At 44.7% G+C, this 24164-nt stretch overlaps 1 protein-coding gene across 2 annotated transcripts in view; it reads right to left on the bottom strand.

Moving 5' to 3' along the window:
• Positions 1–24164, bottom strand: part of MGAT5 (alpha-1,6-mannosylglycoprotein 6-beta-N-acetylglucosaminyltransferase) — an 863195-nt gene that overhangs the window by 524952 nt on the left and 314079 nt on the right. For both annotated transcript variants that reach the window (XM_078682019.1, XM_078682020.1), the window contains exon 4: positions 20399–20475. In XM_078682019.1, coding sequence (XP_078538145.1) covers positions 20399–20475 — 77 coding nt within the window. The remainder of the gene's footprint in view (positions 1–20398; positions 20476–24164) is intronic.

The raw sequence follows: 24164 nt of genomic DNA, 5'->3' as shown, positions 1-24164 counted from the left end.
GCTTAAAATGCCAACAACCCCGAGTACCTTTTACCATACAATATGGAAAGGCCCCTTAAACAATGGTACTGACAAAACATGTGCACCACAATATCGCAATTGGTGGGTAGGACAGTGGTACCCAAACCATAAGTGATTTACTGGGGCTGATAGACAAGTGGGGAGGGAGCAGACACACAAGACTACTTGTTGCAATGGATTTCCTTATTGCTAAGAGGAACATAGCACGATGCTGGCGATCTGCACAGGCACGGCCAATGATTGAATGAACATGAAGTATAGGCTACTGTGCCGCAGTGTAAACCCTATATACAAATCCAGTGGCTGCCCAGACAAACACCATAAGGTCTGGAGCAACTGGATGGCTTACTCTGATGGCTCTATTCCGTGAAGTCAACAAATTCGATGTGAATTCATGTAACTATTATTTGTCAAGGAGGATCTACCGGACTATTATGCAGCAATGTTAATTTGTTCATTCTAATGCCGTTATAGATGTCTTAAAATGCAATTGAAAGAGTAATTAAAAAATAAATAATAATAATAATAGTTTCCTCTTCCCTGGGGATAAGTAAAGAGGCAAATTTAGATGTGGGTACAGGCACATTACTCTGATGACTCGCTGCTTCCCTCATTTACGTCCAACATCAACTCCCTTAGGGGTTCCCTTGCTATGAAATGTTCTTTCTAAAAAAAAAATTTTTTTTTTTACTTTTTATTGTTCTTTCTAAGATTTAAATGGAGAACCAATTTTCTATCTCCGTGAACTGCACCACCCAAAGCCCCGAGTGTGTATTCTTCTTGAGCACAGAGCACAGTACGCTACCTATTGGTTTCATAAGTCACTAAACTAGTCAGTCAGATTCACCTTAAAAAGACGAATTCCAAGAAATTACATTAGAGGACACAATCTGCTCTGCTCCACAAGTAACCTCAACCTTATTTCATTCCTCCTTTCTTCTTGTCATGATCCTAGGAACTGTATCAATTGCACGCTCAAATGTTGCGAAGATGGTGTCCTCAATTAATCTGCCACCCTGGTCAGGTTGTTGGATACGTTTGAGTGAGGTACTTCTATTTTTAGAGATAGTCTCTCCGACTGCCTTAAGAGGTTGAGCAGAAAAAATCCATACCTTTTGTTGAAACCAAATGCTACAAGGTGAAGGAAATCTATCCTCATTCATATAGACTAAAAGATACTCGATAGGGGTGCCGACTCTCACTTAGACTTTCTTGGAGCCACCTTCTTTGGCAATTCCTTCCTGAAGGACATCTCTACATGTGTTCAGGTCTTCTTTTCTCTGGACCATGTCCAATCTACCATCAAGAGAGTATTCTTGAGATCGGACAAGGTCACCCCACCATCTAAATAGGCCACTAATTTTGCTGCGTGGTGCCTCTTAGCCATGTGAGTCAAAGTCACAAACACTGTGGAGGAATATTTGTCTGGAGAAGAGGCGGCTCAAATAAGAGGCAGGGTTAATTGCCATCCATCCACATTAGGCCTCAAAGTTCAACCACAAAATATTAATGTTTTCCCTTCCCCACCCTACACTCCTATTGGTAACTGAGGGACATTTTAGTTATTTCCTCCCAAAATGAAAAGAAGCTAAAGAGCTTAGAGCTCTCCAAAGTATCCTGTGTTGCATCAGTCTTCCTGCAACCCCCTTCCAACTACCCTATCTACCTCATAATTTCTTCTCCCTAGAGAAGACCGCCTTAATAGATCAAGAGATTGTCGAGCTCTTACGAAAAAGGATACCAATTTAATCCCATATGAAGGAAGGTTCATAATGTGCATTTCCTGGACAACAAGAAAATGAAAGATTTGAAAACATATGATGAACCTGAAAACGCCCCACATGTTTGTACAATTATTGCCACTCCAGGACACTCATATGTTTGGTGACAGAATAATGCATTTAGACCTAAAGAATGCTTATTTTTCCATTTCCATTCATCTGCTTTACTGTCTGATTCTCATATTGCAGTGGAGCAGCCACAGATGACAGTTTTGTTGCATTCCTTCCAGCCTTTCTTCGGTTACCTGGTGTTTCACAAAAATCCTTTGGGGTGCAGTGTCCTTTCCGAGGGCTCAGAGTGTTCACCTAATAATTTACCTTGATGTCTTTCTATTGCTGGTCCAAAGCTCTGATCTTCTTCATGTGCATCTGAACTTTCACTCCTGGAGTTTCATAACCAACGCTGGGATGTCAGCATATTTGCATCCTGGGAATCACCAGGGACATTTGGTGAATTTTTTAAAAAACATACCTGGCGTCTCCATCTCCATTTCCATGAGGTAGCTAGCAAGTCTTGTGGGTCTTCTTTCCTCATTCATCTAAGCGATTTCCCAATCCCCTTTACTAAAGAGTCCTTCAAAGTTGGAAAACCTTCATCTGTTATAAGGATGTTCTGATCTGATTATAAGCAGATATTCTGGATAGGGACTGCAGAGAGGAGTTTCTGTAGTAGTTGAAAAATGGGTGTTTGATGTTAAGGCTGTTTCCATTCACAAGAGATCCTTGGAATGGCAAGGTCTTCTTCGGTCCTAGCCCAGATCTTGTAATAGAGGTGGATGTCAGCAATCTAGGTTGCGATGCCAACCTCCAGGGCCCCTACTGGAGGCTACTGTTCTTAGGAGAAATCCTCCATCCCCTTCAACTCCCAGAACCTTCTTGTGTGAACCTTTCCTCAAACACAAGTCCAAGTGCTTCATCCTGATCAGCTGATTTAACAGAATGGGAGGCAACAGTTTCAAGAACCTCATCACCATTTTTCTAAATGTATGCCTCAAGAAGAATCTCATAATCAAAAAAGAACATTGGTGGCAGAATGGTTATATCATCCTCAACAGTGCATTGACTGGACCTTTCATGACCGGATAGTTTCTCAAACATCTTCTCTCTGGGGTCCACTAAAAAAAAAATTCACCTTTCCCCTCAACATGCAACTCCTGAATTTTGGTCAGTGGATGCCTTTCTCCATGATTGGAGCCCCTTTCTTGGGTACGATTTTGTTTCACTCTGTCAACTCTCTTGTACTCTTATCCATCTGCACTTTCGTTAGGTTTGCTGTGTCCTTGTAACTCCCTTCAGGCCCTCCCAGGCTTGTTTTCCAACTCACCTAGAATGCATGTCAGCCCTCCAAGTCGCTACCCATTGCCACTCCCCCGGACTGTCTTCTGGTTTCAATGGAAAATTACAACTGTCTAGCCGTGAAAGATTCTTTCCTGCCTTGGCTGGCTAGTGTCAGTAGAAGTGGAACAAGGAGAAGGAGTAGTTTCTGTCCTGTAACTCCAGTTCTGTAGTAGGGGTATCTCTGTTATAGTCAAAATCTAGTGAATAGTCCCGCCCATGTGTGTGGACTCCGGAGCAATCAAAAATAATCTCTTAAGGTGTCGAAAAATGCAGAACTGCACAGACACTCAAGAGAGAATTTAAAGACAGATAATGCAGCCTATATCCACAGGCTACACTGTCCAGTACTTCAACTAGAAATTCCACCAAAAATCCACTAACAGCAAAGCCTGTGCAGATTTCCCTTGCTTTAACAGCAAAAACCCTCTGGAATGATAGAGAGAAAGGCCTGGACAGACAAGCCCCATAGGCTGCCATTATGTGGCTCAAAACAGGATACTGTGCCTTTAAGAGAACCTTCCTGAACTTCACAGTATCCCAGAATGCACTGCAGGTTCCTTTTACTTTCAGTTCTTTTTGAAGGCGTAACACGCCAGACCTTTAGCATTCCTTACATGAATATCTCTCTCCACCGGGGAGGAGGGCGGGCGCTTATGACTATAACAGAGATACCCCTACTACAGAACTGGAGTTACAGGACAGAAACTACTCCTTCTGTAGTAGGGGATCTCTGTATATAGTCATAATCTAGTGAATAGAATGGCAAGCCCATCCCCACACCAAAGCGGCGGTGGAGAAAAGAGAAAATAACACCACTACTGTGCGTACAGATTTCGCAGCGAAGCCTGCCCAACCTGAGCATCTGCCCTGGCATCAGTGTCCAGACAGTAATGCTTAGCAAAGGTATGAACCGACTTCCAAGTGGCCGCCTTGCAGATTACTGCAATTGGAACATTACGGAGCAAAGCAGTCGTGGCAGCTTTGCCCCTGGTGGAATGAGCCTTAGGCTTACCCCCTAAGGTCTTATTAGCTTTTTGGTAACACAATTGTATACAGGACACCATCCACCTAGAGAGGGACTGTTTAGAGGTAGCAAGACCCGTCCTGACTGATCCATAATTGATAAACAATTGGTCAGACCTACGAATATCCTTGGTCTTATCCAGATAAAATTTCAACACCCTCCTAACATCCAGGGAATGCAGGGAGGGACCTTTCCGCTGGAGAGGAAGGATTCTGAAAAAACTTAGGCAAAGTTATGGTCTGGTTAACATGAAAGTCAGATATAACTTCAGGAAGAAACTTAGGGTGAGTACGCATAACAACCTTAGCAGCATGAAATACAGTATAAGGTTCTTGGCAACACAACGCCTGAATTTCACTCACCCTGCGGGCCGATGTAATGGCCACGAGGAACGCCGCCTTCCAGGACGGGTGCTGCAACGAAGCCTTATGAATAGGTTCAAAAGGCTCCTTCATCAATCTGGACAGCACCACATTCAATTCCCATGAAGGCGAAGGAAGCCGGACAGGAGGGAACACTTTCTTCAAGCCTTCCAAAAAATCTTTGATCACAGGGATCTGAAAGAAGGAAGTCTGTGAAGGGCATTTCCTGTAGGCAGTCAATGCAGCCAGATGCACCTTAATAGAATGGACATTAAGGCCAGGCTGCGCTAGATGAAGAAGATATGGAAGGATGACATCTTCCTTACATGTCGTCGGGTCATAGTTCTTGGACTTGCACCAGATGCAAAACCTCTTCCACTTGTAAGCATAAGAAGTCCTAGTGGAAGGTCGCTTAGCCTCCTTCAGTATGTCCATGTAATCTTCAGGTAGATTCAGTTGGCCATATTGCACTATCTCAGGAGCCATGCCGCCAAACTCAAAGACGAGAGGTTGGGGTGTAACATCTGCCCCCCGAACTTCGTGAGAAGGTCCGGCCTGCACGGCAACCGTATGTGAGGAAGGAGAGACCTGTGAAGCAGGTCCGTGAACCACCACTGTCTGGGCCATTCCGGGGCAATCAGGATCATCCGCGCCCTGGACTGGGACAGTTTGATGAGCACCGCCGGAATCAGGGGAATGGGTGGAAAAGCGTACAGAAAGCTGTTCGACCAGCTGATCCATAGCACATTCCCCAACGTCCCTGGCTGGTAGTACCTGGAGGCGCAGTCTCGGCATTTGCTGTTTTCGGCGGTGGCGAACAGATCTACGTCTGGAGTCCCCCACCTTGCGAAGACTTCTCCTAGTACTTCGTCGTTTATGACCCATTCGTGGTTTTCCTGAATCAGTCTGCTCAGTGCGTCTGCCTGAACATTCTGCACACCTGGTAGATGGGTGGCCGTTATCGTCACTACTCTGGCCAGAAGCCAGTGCCAGATCGCCTGCGCCTCCTGCGACAGAGTGCGCGATCTCGACCCCCCCCCCTGCTTGTTGAGGTAATACATCGTGGTCGTATTGTCTGTCTGAACAAGCAAAGAGTTGGTCCGGATGGACGGAAGAAAGGCCTTCTGTGCCAAGTGAACAGCTTTGAGTTCCAGGAAATTGATGTGGTACGTGGACTCCACCTGGGACCACGTCCCTTGAATCTGTAAGTCTCCGGAGTGCGCCCCCCAGCCGTGGAGAGACGCATCCGTCACAATAGTCTGCGTGGGAATGTCCTTGTGGAAGGGAACCCCTCTCAGAAGATTCTCCGCTGAACACCACCACTTCAGAGACTGAAGAGCATGCAGAGACAGTCGTATCTTGTCGTCCCAAGATCCTTTCCTCTGCTCCCACTGATCCTCCAAGCACTCCTGCAATGGTCTCATGTGCAGATAGCGTGGGGCGTGAGGAAGATACAAGAGGCCATCGACCCCAGTAGAGAAAACACCGTCCTCACTGTTGTAGATGGAGCTGTCATAAGAGCCTGAGCCTTCCGAAGGAGTGATAATCGTCTCTCCTCCGAAGGAGACACGCTTGCTGACAGCGTATTGATGGAGGCTCCCAAGTACTGTATGCACTGGACCAGAGTAGGGACAGACTTGGACATGTTGATGTGCAACCCCAGCTTGTTCAAGAGAACGTACGTCTTCCGGAAGTGCGCTTGAGCTTCCGAGAAGGAGGAGGCCTTGATCAACCAATCGTCCAGGTACGGGTAGACAAACACCTTGTTATTCCTTAGGTGTGCGGCTACCACTGCCATGCACTTCGAGAATGTCCTGGGCGCAGACTTCAGCCCGAATGGCAGTACTGTGTACTGATAATAATTGGCGCCGACTTAGAATCGCAGGAACTTCCTGTGTTTGTGTGCAATGGGCACATGGAAGTATGCATCCTGTAGGTCTATGGCACACAGCCAGTCTCCCTGTTGCAGCGGAGGATAAATCTGATACAACGACAGTATGCAAAACTTCTCTCTGCGAATCCACTTGTTTGCTTGTCGCAAATCCAGAATGGGCCTGAACTCGTTCTTGTCCTTTTTGCGGACCAGGAAGAACCGGGAGTACAGACCTCTTCCTCTTTGAGACAGAGGTACGTCTTCTATCGCCCTTTTCCTTAACAGGATTTCGGCCTCCGCCTGGAGCACGCGCAGCTGAAACTGCGAGCTGACGGGAGGAATTGATGGAGGCGGGCTGGTGAACCGAAGACTGTATCCATTGCAAACAATATTCAGCACCCACTTGTCCTGAGTAATTTTTCTCCACTCTGCCAGAAAAAATTGAACGCTTCCCCCCCACCGGAGCGGGTAACGGATGTAGGGGAAGTAACAGCTCAGGGTCGAGACCCGGCCGCGCCCTTGTTCGCTGTAGAGGACTGCTGACCTCCTCTACCCTTCTGGCGCTTCTGGAAGGGCCTCCGGAACTGCTGCTGTTGTTGCTGCTGCTGTCCCGAAGCCTGTCCTCGCCCTCGGCCCTGCGCCCCAAACCGTCTCTGGAACGGGCGGTAGGCTTTCTTTTCTTTGGGCTTCTCCAAGCCCACAGCCGTCAGAGGCTCGGCCTCCGCCTTCATGCGGGCCATCTCATCATCCGCATGTTTTCCAAACAGGGTCTCCCCCGAGAATTGCAGATTAGCCACTCGCTGCTGGGCCTCCGGCTTGAGTGATGTGAGCCTGAGCCAAGCATGGAGTCGCTGGTTGAGCCCATGACAGTAACCATGGGCCGCCAAGAGATCCGTCGCCTCGAAGGCTTCCTGTGCCTCGACGGCGATCTCTTGTGCCTCGACGGCGATCTCTTGTGCCTCGACGGCGATCGTCCCCTCGACGCCGAGGATCCCCTTGACGACGACCGTCTCCTCTTCGCCGACAGCGAACGACGGTATCGCCTCGACGGTGAGCGCCGATGCTGGGCCACCTCCTGACGTCGAGTCCTCGGCGACAACGACGAAATCGTAACCGGTGACCTCGACGGCGGTCTGTTCAGATCCCTCAACATCGATCGTCGACGCCGCTTCGACCCAGAGCCCTGGGGAGACGGGGAACAGACTGCAGTCATCCCTCTCGACGCCGTCATCGGTGCAATCGACGCTGACGGAGAATGGGGACGCTTGCTGGACTTCCTGCCTCTGGGGAGCCCCCCAGAGGCCTCAGCACTGGCAGATATAGCCTGCCCAGACCCACCTCGTGCTTGCAGTCTTCTCTCCTCCATGCCTTGGAGCCTGATCTTCTTTCTGTCCCTCAGGGTCCTGGTGGTAAATCCCTGGCAAATCTCACACTCCTCTGGGGTATGAGAGGAGGGAAGGCAGAGGATGCACACGTCGTGTGGGTCAGTCTTGGCCTTCTTCCTGGAACACTCCGGGCATTTGTCAAATAAGGCTGGCATATTTGACAAAAAGACTGCCCCAAAAGCTTCACCACAGAAGAAATAACCAAAGTACTTTGAAAAAGCACCAAAAAACACTTGAAAAAGTGGAAAAATCGCAAAACAAATCCCAAAAGGGAGAGCTCAATGCTCCAGGGTCCTGCTAGCAGGAGCCGGAAAAAAGAACTGAAAGTAAAAGGGACCTGCAGTGCATTCTGGGATACTGTGAAGTTCTGGAAGGTTCTCTTAAAGGCACAGTATCCTGTTTTGAGCCACATAATGGCAGCTTATGGGGCTTATCTGTCCAGGCCTTTCTCTCTATCATTCCAGAGGGTTTTTGCTGTTAAAGCAAGGGAAATCTGGACAGGCTTTGCTGTTTGTGGATTTTTGGTGGAATTTCTAGTTGAAGTACTGGACAGTGTAGCCTGTGGATATAGGCTGCATTATCTGTCTTTAAATTCTCTCTTAAGTGTCTGTGCAGTTCTGCATTTTTCGACACCTTAAGAGATTATTTTTAATTGCTCCGGGGTCCACGCACATGGGCGGGACTATTCACTAGATTAGGACTATACACAGAGATCCCCTACAACAGAAGCATTTCCTGCATGTCTTTCTGCCTCCTGGAGTACTCTTGGTATTGGCTAATCACACTGGGCCGCTTAGGATTGCTAGGGAGAGGAAGAGAAAAAGGGAATGCTTCATGCCCTTACCCATGCCAAAGCTAACTTAATTTTTCATTCGATAAGAGCCTTTCTTGTAGGACCACTGTCAGTTTTACACTCTGCGTTTTCTGCTGATCACCACCCATTGTGTCCACATTGTTTGGGCAAGGGTTCCCATGTCTGTAGCACATCTGAGCAATTTGATTCTCAGATTTCCTTTGTCCTCGTTACGCCGCTACGAACATTATCCCTCTAGGTCTCTGTGCCTGTCCTGCCTAAGTCAGATTTTTCACTTAAACAACTAACAGCTAAGTTAACAGTCTTGTTCTGTTAGATCTCCACAAAATGTGTATCGGATGTCCAGGCTCCTTCCTTTCACAAGAGATCCTTCACACAAAATGTGGTTGTCCCTTATTTCAGGGAGGCCAAAAACAAGATTGTTATTCCATTCAGCATCCCTGCTTCCCAAATCATCCTCATTTCAGCTTGGAGTTGTCAATTAATATGAGATGCATAGGGGTTTCCTCAGATTCAGTTTACTTCCCAATTTCTTACCTCTTTCAGGAAACCCATGTAAGCCTCCTTCCCAACTCTCGCCAGATGGGCTTGCGGGGTGCTGTCTGAAAGTCACTAAGGTGCCCAGGTTGGCAGCTTATTTTGCTCACACAGCCATGGCATCCCAGGCCTCTTTTTTCTTGTCCCAACTAAGATGATATCCAGAAAGCTGCAGATGGGTACAATACACCTACCTTCCTAACCCCACTTTAGACCATTTGAGCTGAGTGTGCTTTGAACATGCCATATAACGACTCCCCCCCCCCCCTGTCCTTGCTTTAAATATAATTATTGTCCTAGCTTGCAACAAGAAATTGAAATTGCATTAAAGACAGAGGCAGAAATGATATCTTCTCCCTCCCTCTTGACTCCTCCTAACAGGTGGCTGATTTTATTTCAATTCTCAAAATCGACATGACTTCTTCCACGAATGCGCTTTGTGCAATCAAAACTATCCTGAACAGTGCATTTTCAAAGTTTCTTCCCTTGGCATAGGGTTTTCACAACCCTGCTCTTATGTGTTTTCTTCTTACCTTCAGCTCCAGGGGTATTTCACTCTTGCCCAATGCTTATTTTTTTCTTTACACCCTGTTATTCGATTGCCTCCGTCGGATATTACCAACCTGCTGCCTTTTTCTTACTGACGAAGAGCCTACAGTTTGTAGTTGTATAGTCCCAAGCTACGTCTGATAATGCTTCATTGTGCAATCAAAACAAGAGAAGCAATGCCCTCTAATTGAGAGATGCTGATCTAAGCAGTGGCATCACAATGTTTCTCTGCTGATTTAACGGCTGATTGCTGCTGGCAGTACAATAGAAGAGATATGCCATACCATGTTAGCATCTTGCCTTTAACAAACTTTTCCTCTCAAAAGCTAGCAAAACCTTTATTGTTTAAAATAGTGATGGCCTCTTTTTCTAGTTTAGCTTACCTCTATCCTTGAGGATCTCTCATGTCGATTATTTTGCTTTCTAGTAATGTCTGCAAGTCAAAATCCACAAGAACACATTGATACTCTCCAAAATTGAACTTGGGTTATTCGCATTTACCCTTAATACCTTTAACAAAGATAAACAAACACAAGCTTCCTTAGTTTTGTGAATAAAATCAATATTACAGAAGAAGATAAAAATGATTTTGTCACCAAATGAAGGTCTGATCATACATCTAGAAACTTCCTCACTTTCTCTTTAAACCACCTTTCCCACTAGATTTCAACCAAGTATGGTAAAAAAAAAGCCTGAATGGCAATTAACAACCATATTTTTAGGCCTACTGTTAACCCATGCGCTTTTCTAATAGTTTATTATAACTCTGGCAATTCAGTAGTGGATTGAATCAATTACCAAAGCCCTTTGCCTTCATCCTCGGTCTGCCTGTACAGAGGGATTATGTCCAGGCTCAATTTTAACCTGTTTGCAAGACTGCTATAGGAAAACCCTTGCGAACCATACTCCTGGTCCCCTTTCATCTCCTTTAACCTATACTTTCACAGTTGCTACACCTTGCAAGTTCACCCTCTTCCTTAATATGCGTCTTATGATCAAATCATCTGCTGTTCTATGGGGAAAATAGCTTTCTGTCCAAAACTCGTCTACCTCCCCAATTTCTGTAGACCATGTTTTTCACACTGTTCAAGTGTAAGCAGTGTACTCCTTGGAACCCATGGAAAACTAGACTTTCACTGCAAAATGTAATTTCTTTTGGAGCCTCTCTCATTTTGGCAGATTTTTTTATTTGATTTGTTTCTATAGATAGTTGCACCTCAGATGTTTCCCTATTTTAGGAAGAACACTTTATTTGTATAAACGTCTTGGTCCATTTTCTAGAACTATGTAGGATTTTCCAATATTTAGAAGATTTATGATTATGGCTCAAGCTCAGCATATTTTTTTTTAGCCAATCCTTTCTCCCATTCTGCTAATGTTTTGTTTTATATGTGGACACACTATATGATAATATTCATTTTTCACGATGTTGCACAATGTATTGTACTTTCCATGTTTTTACTTGTACTAACCCTTTTTCCAAAGCAATTTGTGAGCAACTCGCCATCACTACTTAATCTCACATTCCCCCTTCTCAAATATTGCCACTTAACAGACAATCCTCAACGATCTTCCTCGTCCTTGTACTCAGCCCCTGTTAAAGAAGCACACTGTGACACTTCAAAAAGCATCAAGGCCATCTGGATGATGAACGGTGATTTTGACTTTAGAGGGATTACAAAAGTTTATGTGCAGAACATCACTACACACCAGATTCTCTTACCCATTATAAATCTTCCTTTTCTCAATGGGGGCAAAATTCCAGATCGGGAGCACTGTCCCTGTTGGCGTTGTAAGGCATTCTCAATTGGATGTGCCCCCCCTGCACAGACCGGCTATTTGAAGCGGCTGGACTGCCTTCCCATTCAGACAGCGATCGGTTCTCACTTTGAAGTGGATAACTTCACAGGTAGGTGCAGTGTGCAACAGCATCCCTTTTGGACCTCCTTGCGCCACTCCAAAAGGATGCACTTGGGTGGCGTTCTGACTGGGCACCACTCCTTGTGTGGTGCACTATCAGTGCACCTCCTGACTGCTTCTTTGGCCTGGCAACAGCTTCTGAAGTATGGTGTGAGTGCAAAAGCAAAGGGTTCTCTCATCTGCATGGGCCACACCCCCAGGCAATTGAGAGATTGGCCACACCACCACGCAATTGAGATATGCGCCACCCCCCAAACCTCACCCCCCCTCCTCACCCCCCACCTATCTGATAGCACAGCGGCAAGATGCGCACCAGCGTAATCCAGATGACAGAAGCAGGGCGGCACAAGATTTTGCAGCCCCTTCTGTAATACCATGGCAGCCAACCCTTGCAAAAAAGCAGGAGCAAAATCCTGTTGCCCCCTCCCCACCCGGGGACACTATGCAAAATATGGTCCCAGCACTCAATTTACAGTGATGTGATGGTCTCTGTTCTGATATGCCAGCTTGCTACTGTGCTATGATCCTTTAAAAGTTACACGTATATATGCAAGATGCTCTGAAGGTAGAGTCAGCTTTCTGTCCACGACTCACCAACTTAACTGAATTTTCTCACAGCGACTACCCGATCAGAGATAGTATATATTGACAAACACACATCCACCTACAATCCGTCCTGAAGGGGGAGAGGCTTCGCCTACAGATTACTCCTGCAACAGAGGCCTGTAATTGCATAACCAAAATAATAGAAAGCTAAACAAAAACAAGAAGCAGTACACTTGCACAATAGGGAAAATTGCCGCTCACTGCCAAAACATTTTTCCTATCATGAGTCACCACTAGACGTGTCCAAGGATTAATTACAAAAACATTGCAAGTGATCCATTAGGCTGCAAGGAACCTCTTCAAAATGTATTTAACAAATGATCCAATACTCCCATTTTGTGGGATTTAGAACGAGTTTTGTTTGTACTATTATTTTCAGCTCTGCGTAAAGGGTAACTTGATTTGAAGCACTTTTAATGTTACGGCTGTAGCCTTTCCAGCACGAGCTCGCAGGCGTCAGCGTGTGACGTCATACTTGGCACTCACGACAGACCACTACACCCTGTGTTAATTAATGCAGGATCTATCTATAGTCCAATCCCTTGCTCTGCTGAACAGGAAAAAAAAGCAGCAGCTGTTCAAATCTGCCTCAGTTCACCTCAACAAAAACCTTTTGTCACAGCTACAAACCTGTCAGTTGATTCATTCAAGAAATGTCAAATTAAATACTGAGCACTCGTTGCTAACTGTGCCATAATCCGCAAAAAAGAAGTCTATTACATTTAAAAAATGTGACTTGTTTACTTATTCGATTCATTGTTAGTGTTCGTTCACATTGATTCGCCTTTGAGCACTCGTTAATTTATTTACTATATATTTTACAATGGTATGTAGCACTTCAGTACCTCATTAATACTAGAGCACTTTCCAGCACATTGTTGAAGAGTAAACAGCGCTGATGCTCCAGGAGGGACGCTAGGGTCAGCAAACAGCAATCAAGTTCTACTTACTCAAAAATAGGTGGAAAGGTGAGCTATGAGTGACATAACAGAATATTTTAAAATAGAAGAGTAGGTTTTAAATAAGCAGGAAAAAGTTGCAGAAAGGAGCTGCGGCATAATATGGGTGTGCGCAACGTTACTATACTGTACGTGTCACCATTACATGGCAATGCTAGAGCAAAAAATGATAGGCTTGTCAGTTCGGGCTGGACTCTTCCCATGAGGAGCAGGGTCAGGACTGATATGGCTGGGCTCAAACTGGGGTGGCGTAGTGAGCAAAAGAACAATGGATTTTACCCTGATCTTTTGACTGGGTGTGAATGTTTGATTTATTCAGCATTCCATCCATCAATTGTTGCCACAGCACTTTTCGCACTAAGTGGGTTGGGTATGCCCCGACGTGGGTCGCTTGCTCACTGTGCCACTGGACGCAAGCTAGCCTGGCTGATGAGGGGTATTACCCTGAAACTGGTACCAGGATTTTTGTTTCCAGTCCATGGAGGAGCCAGCTTGACAGTTCGGGCTGGACTGTCTCCATGAGGAGCAACGTGAAGACTGATTTGCATATAGCTGGGTCCAAACTGGGATGGTGTAGTGAGCAAAAGAATAATGGATTTAACCCAGATCTATTGACATGGGGTGAATGTTTGATTCATTCAGCATTCCATCCATCATTTGTTGCTGCAACACCATTACAAGCCAAGTATTGGCAAAGTTAAAATACCAGACCTTTTCAAGCCTGCAATGATTTTATTTAGGGTAGTTACAATACGCAAACAAATTGCAAAAAACATTTTAGAAAATACATATAAAAAATGATGTGGCCCATTAGCCTGGGCACAACAGTCGTTACCTTGAAGTATACAAGTCTTCAGGCAGCTGTGCAAATGTGAGCAGACAAAATGCTGTCATTTATAGACAGCCAGTGGGTGGTATGGGCTGACCCACTGCCACGTGCTGTTGTTGAACGGTAAAAAACGTATACTGTTAAGTTAGCCTCTATTCGTCTTCCATTTCGTCTACCTGCCCCCATTTTTATGTTTCTGCTGGGACTTTCATAAAGTCAGAAGTTACATGTTCACTGGACAGCTGGTTGTACTGATAATACTTGTGTGCCACAGTAAGGAGTCCTGCCCTGCCGAAGGGCCAAAGTGCACAGATGTCTGATCTGTTAGCCCACCAATGCCTGTAACCTCCCTTGCCTACCTACAAAGATGATGTGGGTAGGGGTTTATCAGGATCCAACAGTTCAGCATGTACGCATTATGTAAAAATGCCAAAAAGGGGTTGTGTATGTGACAATGACAAAGGGGTTTTTGTGCTAGCCTTACTGTACCAAAAATGTATAAAAGATAGGTTTGAAACCATACTTATCAGTTCCTTCTCAGGCCCTTGTGGTGTCTGTACCACAGACTCTCTCATGAGATGTAATAAACTTGTGTTTTGTCCCACTCCAGTGTCGATCCTCATTTTGTGAACCCGTAGACCAAGGGTGGCCCTGCATCAGTGAGACAGATAAGATATCTCACTTCTACACTGTATGGCCTGGAGGGCAGTCGGAAAAAGTGAATGACACCTGAACACACCAATAGATGAAGAAGGTTGACTGAAAGGTGCAGTATCTATGGAGGTATAAAATGAATTATTTCCAAAGCAAGATATAAGTGGCACAGATAAAGCTGGCTGAAGGCCAAGACAAAAAAAAGTCAAACCTATTAAACTTTGTGAATGTTAGTCATGTGTTCATTCAATATGTTATATTACTTATTACTGATATGATTAACATTTCACTTCCATGATACACTTCATGATTTATCATTTGAAGCTAAGAATTGTAATTGTAGTTAAAATATATTTTCGATAGATATTTCTAACTACTTAAAGTATATTTATATAGATGGGGCTGAATTGTCCATACATTCCCTCAGGCTTCTAATTTAAAATTATAAATTCATAATTCAGCTTTTAGCGGGGTGGAGTGGGATGGATGCAGTTAACGCTCTGGCATCGCAGACTATGAATGTATGCATCGTTCACTCTAACCACATTGAGGCAGGACTCCTCTACAAGCCTTGTTCTACTTTTCATAAATAACTAAATATAAATAATATACTGATCTACCACCTTCTGAACCCTTTTACCGTTCTCTTCTTTTATGATCCATTTTCCCTTCTGTTCCCCCCCCCCCCCTTCAAGGTTTTCACTTTCCTCCTCCACACCCTTTGCTGCATTTTCCCATACCCTACAGCAATTTCACTGCACCACAGTCCAGCTACACTGTTCTTCGGCACTATATTCCTGCCTACCATTCACACACACTACGTTACTTCAGAACTTTCTCTTTTCAACCACAATTTATTTCCTCGCCCTAATTCACCTCAGCACAACTCCTTTAGTCTTCCCCACAACTAGTTTTGTGGTGCCATACCAACATCAACAACTATTATCCTGCTATGGCACCAGTGATCCCTCAAGTCAAATACACCCTCCTACTCTGATGCTCCTGTTCGAACCACCTATCTGTATAATCCATCACCGCCTTCGCCTCAGGGGAACAGACCATCAATTTCCTAACTTTGGGTCCCTACCTCCCGTCCTCGCTCTCTTTCCCTGCACCCACAGTTTCTGTTTACTACTCAGATGTGAGCCCCTTGCTCATTGCACCATCAGGATTCAAGCAAGCCGGGCCGACGACGCCTGAAATGGCAGAAACCGGTCCCCGGAAGCTTGTTTCCTTCCCAGTATAAGAATTGGCTTGGTAGTTTGGTTTGCCCTGTTCCCATCATGCACTGGGACAGGAACAGACTAATTTGCATATAGCCAAGTTCTGAGCTGGGATGGTGCAGTGAGCTAAAAAACGGTGATGGATCAAGCCCTGATCTTTGGACTGGGTAAGAGTGGTCTGCTTAATTCAGGCACTCTGTTCATCACCACCCCCTTTTCTGAATCATTTTGTCCACCATAAGCGTGGAAGGGTATACTCAGATGTGAGTCCCTTGCTCATTGCACCATCAGGATTCAAGCAAGCCGGGCCGACGACGCCTGAAATGGCAGAAACCGGTCCCCGGAAGCTTGTTTCCTTCCCAGTATAAGAATTGGCTTGGTAGTTTGGTTTGCCCTGTTCCCATCATGCACTGGGACAGGAACAGACTAATTTGCATATAGCCAAGTTCTGAGCTGGGATGGTGCAGTGAGCTAAAAAAGGTGATGGATCAAGCCCTGATCTTTGGACTGGGTAAGAGTGGTCTGCTTAATTCAGGCACTCTGTTCATCACCACCCCCTTTTCTGAATCATTTTGTCCACCACAAGCGTGGAAGGGTATACTCAGATGTGAGTCCCTTGCTCATTGCACCATCAGGATTCAAGCAAGCCGGGCCGACGACGCCTGAAATGGAAGAAACCGGTCCCCGGAAGCTTGTTTCCTTCCCAGTATAAGAATTGGCTTGGTAGTTTGGTTTGCCCTGTTCCCATCATGCACTGGGACAGGAACAGACTAATTTGCATATACCCAAGTTCTGAGCTGGGATGGTGCAGTGAGCTAAAAAACGGTGATGGATCAAGCCCTGATCTTTGGACTGGGTAAGAGTGGTCTGCTTAATTCAGGCACTCTGTTCATCACCACCCCCTTTTCTGAATCATTTTGTCCACCATAAGCGTGGAAGGGTATACTCAGATGTGAGTCCCTTGCTCATTGCACCATCAGGATTCAAGCAAGCCGGGCCGACGACGCCTGAAATGGCAGAAACCGGTCCCCGGAAGCTTGTTTCCTTCCCAGTATAAGAATTGGCTTGGTAGTTTGGTTTGCCCTGTTCCCATCATGCACTGGGACAGGAACAGACTAATTTGCATATAGCCAAGTTCTGAGCTGGGATGGTGCAGTGAGCTAAAAAACGGTGATGGATCAAGCCCTGATCTTTGGACTGGGTAAGAGTGGTCTGCTTAATTCAGGCACTCTGTTCATCACCACCCCCTTTTCTGAATCATTTTGTCCACCATAAGCGTGGAAGGGTATACTCAGATGTGAGTCCCTTTCTCATTGCACCATCAGGATTCAAGCAAGCCGGGCCGACGACGCCTGAAATGGCAGAAACCGGTCCCCGGAAGCTTGTTTCCTTCCCAGTATAAGAATTGGCTTGGTAGTTTGGTTTGCCCTGTTCCCATCATGCACTGGGATAGGAACAGACTAATTTGCATATAGCCAAGTTCTGAGCTGGGATGGTGCAGTGAGCTAAAAAACGGTGATGGATCAAGCCCTGATCTTTGGACTGGGTAAGAGTGGTCTGCTTAATTCAGGCACTCTGTTCATCACCACCCCCTTTTCTGAATCATCTGTTTACTACTGCAACACCACTGCTTGGCACTTCCTTCCAACCACTATTACTACACTTGTACCCTCTGTCACCACACATTTCTTAACATAAACACGCCTTTCTTCTAACATTTCATTGCAGTCCAGCTCCATGGCTCACCAACAATTATTATATCCTTTGATGCCATTGCTTCTTTGCTTACAGACTACACTTCCTTGCTGGTTTCTCATATGAGTCTGTATTACACAACAACTGGGCCTGATTTCGCTAACATTGAAGTGCTCGCCTCTCCAAATCCTTTCGTTCCATTTCGCCTCCTTGATACCAGGATACCCTACTCTTCTCCATTTTACAGCTCAGGCTATAGCTGAATGAACTCTACATCTGATCCCCCTTTATATCCCACTGCTCATCTTCTCTCCCACATCTGTGTTCTCCTCACCCCATGTCACTCATGTGCTCTTCTTACCACTTGCATCACCCTTTCCATCACATATTCTCTCTCTCTCCTCCACTGCCACCTCTGATTTCCTGCCACATCAGCTTTGGTATCCTTTACCATCATAAACTGTGCAGTCTCACAAATGATTTCCAGATGGCTTATCTTCTGCCTCCTTCTTTCCACCAGTCCTTTAATCTTGACCACAATACATTCCATGATCTCAGCCATCACTTTGGATTACCTTTCTTGCTGCCTCCCCCTCTACTGCCTCCATCTCACTGTATCATCTTTGTTCCCTTACCACCTACATTACTTCAACTGCCTCCCCATTTTTTCGTCTGCAAACAAGGTTTGTTGATTAAACCGCAGTCCACAATAATTAGCCAAGATCTCTTCTTTCTCCAAAAACAACTTTACTCTTGCAACATCAATGGATACCTTACCAACTATTCTTTCTCACACCAACCTTACTCTCGCCTTTTTAACAAAGCAACCTTTCCCTCTCTTTTTAACTCACATTTCCTATTATCCTTCTCTCACCAGAAACTTTTCTTTCATTTACTCTACCACCAATTGTTTTCGCCTATGCCCAAAACCCAGGCCTGCCTCAAATTTCCCACCATCAATGTGGTCCTCATAACCCTCGCCAGCCCCTCTGTTTCATCTCCCTCATTTTCAACATTGCCAACATTTGTTCATCACAACAGCTCATGCACCTCTGATGTAGTGCAATTATTCCATGTCCTGCTGGGAATATGGCTCATATTTTCTCAACACATTACTATACTATCCTTTTACAACACAAATCCTATTTACGCACCACCCCTTCTCCATGCTTAGTTGCCTCCAACACGGCTCCCTTACCTTGGAGTAACACTTAGGTGTTATTCTCTCATTCTGCCATCAATATTCACTATCAACAGTAGAGTTGTAGACTGCTAAAATATTCAAACAATCCTTACCTGAAATACATTTTGAGGACGGAAAATCTTTATATTCAGAGAAGGCCGATTATCTCAAAGGACAATCTCAGAAACCAACCTCAATGTATTCTTCAAAGAAGTTGCATTAATATTTGATGTGTCATAAAGAATGCAGCCACATATGTATCTTGCTTACAGGCTCTAAGTGCATAACTAAGGCCTGGACCTATGACACCATCAACATCCCCCAAACGTGATGGTGACCAGCAGCTTTCTCTTATTTTTATTTTCTTCTGTTCTGGTGGCTAAAAGGAGGTAAGGGTAGTGCTTAATTGCGTAGCTACGCCTGCAGGTAAAGTAATCACAAATAGGGACACCAGATATACTGTTCATATTGATTTATAGGTTGTACATTATGATAATTTCTGTTTCTTGGTCTCTAGTATAGTGAACAATTGCATTGTTATGCACACATTCAAAATTTCTCCAGAGGAATCTTCTACCTGCTTCAGCCCTCTTCTGTATGGGTGGGAGATGTGGCACTAAGGCCAGAATAAATTGGTCCTACAATTTCCATCAGAAGAGCTCCTGCAAAATCTCCATATTTCTACATACAAGACTTGGTATACTATTGAATGTATGCTCCCTTGCAAGTTTAAGACAGCATATTAAGAGCTGAAAAAATCCTGGGACAACCATAAAGCTATTTGATTTTTCCTTTTACTGTCAAAAAAGCATTTTAAGTGATGTAAAATGGATGCAAAATAGAACATCAGAAAATATATAAAAGAATGTCATCCTAGGCCAGATTTGCTATTCTTGTTTTATCTCAATCTACAAGCTGCACACAACCACATGTTCTGTGCTGCGGGGAAGAAGTATATTTATCCTAGGTGCTTCAGTTGAGACGTGGGTGTAAGCATGTAATTTAGGAATCTGTTGAATTAACCACTCTGTTAAAATGCCTGCCAGTGTGCATACACTACGGGGATTTAAATAAATAGAGCTTCGAGCTGCTTCAGAAGAGGCGTGAGAAAGGCTGCGGTTTTGTTGCTAGTGAAGCAAACACGAAGACTGGGGGTACCTTTGGAATAAACACCAACATCCAAAAACATGTTTTACTGGAGAGCAGTTTCCCTTCCTTTGATTTGCGTGCTCTGCTTGTGTATCCTAGATGGGTTTGTTTCCATTGTTAGTTTGTTAATGCGGTGGGCAGGGGGCAAAATTAAGGGATGTGTGTGGGGGCGCGGGGGAGGGGGGACACGGACTACTGAGGTGGTGTGGGGGGGAGGGGGCGATGAGGTGGCCAACGCGGACCAAAACAACACGGGCAACAACAAAGGGAGAGATTGTAGGTGGGGCAATATAACAGAAGCAACATTGGAAGGAGGAAGAATGTGTGGGGGGCAAGAAACAACGTGTAACCACACGAGGGAGCCATCTGAAAAAGACACACTCTGGTAGAGTGCTTACCGAACAAAAAAAAGTAAAAGCAACAAACTACACTTAGCTCTGGTGACAATTTTATTTGTACTATTTCATTTAATCTTCTAAATAGACAGACAGCTCACCTTAACTTTGCTCTCGCAGTGAGGGAAGCCATCCATAGGAGGCAATTCACACTGTTCTTGGGCTCCGTTAATGAGATCTGAAAGGGGAAAAAATAGCATTAAAAAGATGACCATGCATAGCTGCAGAAAACTCGAAATGTCTCTTGCTTTAGGCATCGGCAGCTCTGAGCTACCTTAACATGTCACTGTTTTTACTACACAGCCCTAGGATTCTGTCACAGTAAAGTTAGTATTCAAAATGACATTTACGACTTCCAACCTTGTAATCAGCTTACGGCGGTGAGAAAATGAAATGTTAATGTGTTGAAAGTATTCCATTTCCTTCCCTCGGCCTATGGGCCTTGACATACCTACCGTTCTGAGGCTAGGGGGTCAAGGTAGGTTAACTTCATATTCCCCACAGAAACAAAATATTTGCAGCCAATCCATTTTAAGGCTTTTTTTCAGAGGAATTTCACATAGAAATTAAAGGCCCGTGTTTCAGAGTTCACAGCATTTTCACCAAATACCAATACTACAGAGAGGGAGAGTGTCGTGTACTAACTACTCCACAGCATTCAATGGATGTCAATTTACTAAAGATACTAAGAGGACCCCCACGCGAGCCGGCAAGCACACCCTAGGTATCCACTGCCCCACTCTCCCCTCCCCTAGTCCAAACCTTCCCCTCTCAAGCCCTTCACACTTGCTGAATAAGATGTATAAACTGAAGAACAATAAAGGTCACTTTTTTCAGTCTAATTTACTTTGTTCCTACTGTTGCCTTCATGAACACAGGTAGCAAGGGTAATGTAAATTGAGGGCGTCAAAGGGCAAGCCAGTGGTGGTATCCGAGACCACCCACTGGCTATCCCTAATTGACTTGCAATCAAAACAAGCATTTGCAATGAAATAGGTCTGCCATTTGTGAGAGTATGAGCTATTGGCGCTCTAAATGACAATGTCTTATTGGTTTGCAGTGAAGCATTAAAAATAAAAAAATAAAAAAAATATTAAAGTGGGTGCCGTGCTGAAACATGATGCGCAGCTCCTGTGTACCTAAAATGTACGCGTGCGACGGCCCGTGAAGCGGGCGCCGTGATGATGAAATAATTGGAGAGCGGTGCTACTAACAGGCAAAGAAGAAAAGGGTATGAAGTTCTTTGGTGGTTTTCTGACCACTTTTTATATGTACTCTAGGTAGGGAGGAGGAGGGGGAATTCCTCCTGTCGGAACTGAGGCCCTCACACACCCAGCAAGCTAGGTGTCACGCTTCATCATATGGGTCGGCTCCTCGTCGGGCCGGCGCTGCAATACCTGACGGGCTAATATATGGGGGCTCTTTGCAGGAGATCTTCTGTTCCTTGCCGTATAGGTGCCATGGGTGTGAGGGACCTAAGTGAGTGTAGATGTAGGAAGTGATTTTTTTTTAAAACAGGTAAGGGAATCCTCTGTAGTGACTTTTAATATGAAAGGGACCCAACCCGACTAAAAGATAAGGGGGGGGCGCGACTATTTTGTAATAATGTGACAAAAATTGCACTCTTCCCCTGGATGGTCAACATTTTTCTCGCCTCAGATTTGTCAAAATTTGACAGGGGCGATTCTTCAGAACCGAGTGAAACGTGAAAACTATCTACAACTAGTGGTGAAGTGCTATGCTACCTACCACTTACGGACTCTTAGGGCCATTAGCCCAGAGGGGGTAGCCAACCTATTGAAATTATCTAGTTGTGACTCGTCAGTAGCAGCAACGTTTTTGAGACACAGAAGGTAGTGCCTCTACTCCAATTCGGAGCCTCGTGGTTCACCTACCCGCTCCGCTGCGACCAGGAAGGTACTAACAGGCACCCACAGTGTAAAACGAGCAGGAAATAAAACAATTAGTCCCTAAAGGAACACAAACACCTACAGCATAAGGAAACTGTAGTTGGCCGGTGCTCCTGAGCAAAATACGGAAGTGATGTATCAGAAGCACCAACCAATAAGGATCCAGCTAAGAAGAGCGGCGAAGGAGTGAAGCAATGACAAACAGCAGGCGGGGTTACACTCTTTATAGTGATTACAGCAGGGCTTCCTGACTGCGCTGCCTATGGGAGACTTATACATTCTGGACAACCTATTTGTTTAATATTCCACATAGTGACAAAGATGTTGCCTCCCAGACACGTTAGGATGATCACAGAGCTGTATGTATATACAATGAATATATTGTTAAAAAAAAACCTGCTGAGTAAGTCAATAGGCAAACATAATAAAAACGTAGATTCGGAATGAAATTGAAATACATAGGTTTATTATAAGGGTGGGACTGTCCAGAGAATACAGACCTGGCTGGTTTCACACAAGACACAAGTTCTTGAATTCAGGTAATCTCTCTTAAGAGTCGTTTATGATATCCACAAGCTGTGTTTTGTAAGTTTACCCTTCCATTCCTAATGTTTCAGTGAAGTGGGTGTGCAACCAGCCAGGCTCGACATTTAATGAGCAGTAGCTACAATTAGGAATTGGTAATTCAAGAGTCATTTTACGGTTTACTTTGAGTTTTCCAAAAGGTATGGAGTAAAATTAACAGAAAATTCTCCAACGCATACAAAACTTGTAAAATGTACATTACTAGTAGTTTATGCACAAATTAAAGCACTGCTAAAGGAGTGGTGACCACTCCCTCCCCACATGCTAAACAAACTATGGTTCCGCGGCTGGAGACAAGGAGCACCGAGGGCAGGCTGCAAAAAGGTGGAACTGAGGAGGCACATTAAAGCATGATTTTCTTCTAGAGCAAAACCAATATTTCAACCGTTAAGCAATGGTCCAGCTACCACTACAAGATGGTGAAATTCAATTGCATCCATCACACCAAATGCATTCTTCGCCATTTATTGAATGCAATGAAAGTACCTATTTCACAGTATAAGGATATGTGAGCAGGCCTCAACATTGTCTGCGCCCCAGGGTGGACTGACTTGCAGGGCAATTTGACAGTTTGAGATGGCTGGTCTGATAAGTCTTTGTCCAATACTGCTTTGCACAATTGCAAAGGAGAAAAGATTAATTGAAAGGCCAATGGTTTAACCTCTTCTCGACATCCAAGTTCTAAGTTGTAAGGAATTGGATCATTATTTGAAGGAAGTCAGAACCACTACAAATAATTATCAGAATCCTTGCCAGGGGAATCACTGAAGTCACTAAGTCAACATGTTCTTAACCCTCTGGTAGCCTGGCAAAAAGCAGTTAGGCTTAAATTAGAGGCGATTTAGAAAGTAATTATAAGCCAGAAAAGGCCTCTTGAAGCTTGTTGTGTCCCTGTAACTCAAAAAGGAGGTCACCCACCTGACCCTTGGAATAACACCTGGGGAGTTGGCTTCAAGTCAAGCTACTGAAACTCTGATTAAAGGAGTATTAACCTTAAAATCAATACTACGGATTATGCTAATTATGACAAGCGTGAACATTTCAACAAAAATCCATCATGCTAGTTAAGCAAAACTTCAAACAAAATGTAAAATGATCAATTGTAAGACAGTAGTAGTCTCTGCGGGAGATGGTATGCTCTTGACTGCAAAAAGTAATGTAGTCCAAAAACGGAAAAGATTATCAATTTCAATACGAAAAAAACAAACATATTTTGGCCATTAACTCCGTATATTGGCAAGAAAGGAGTATTTTAGGGTAAAAATGGATTGGTTGGAGCCTAGTTCCCTTGCCTATCACTTGAGCAGGGGTGCTTAAGAAGTGCTTTCAAAAGTTACTTACATTTGATAACATTTCTGGTGGGTATCTAATC

Source organism: Lissotriton helveticus, chromosome 3_1 (assembly GCF_964261635.1).
Source record: "Lissotriton helveticus chromosome 3_1, aLisHel1.1, whole genome shotgun sequence".
Classification (NCBI taxonomy): Eukaryota; Metazoa; Chordata; class Amphibia; order Caudata; family Salamandridae; genus Lissotriton; species Lissotriton helveticus.
Note: the sequence above shows the minus strand (reverse complement) of the source record. Positions and strands in the feature narration are given on the sequence as shown.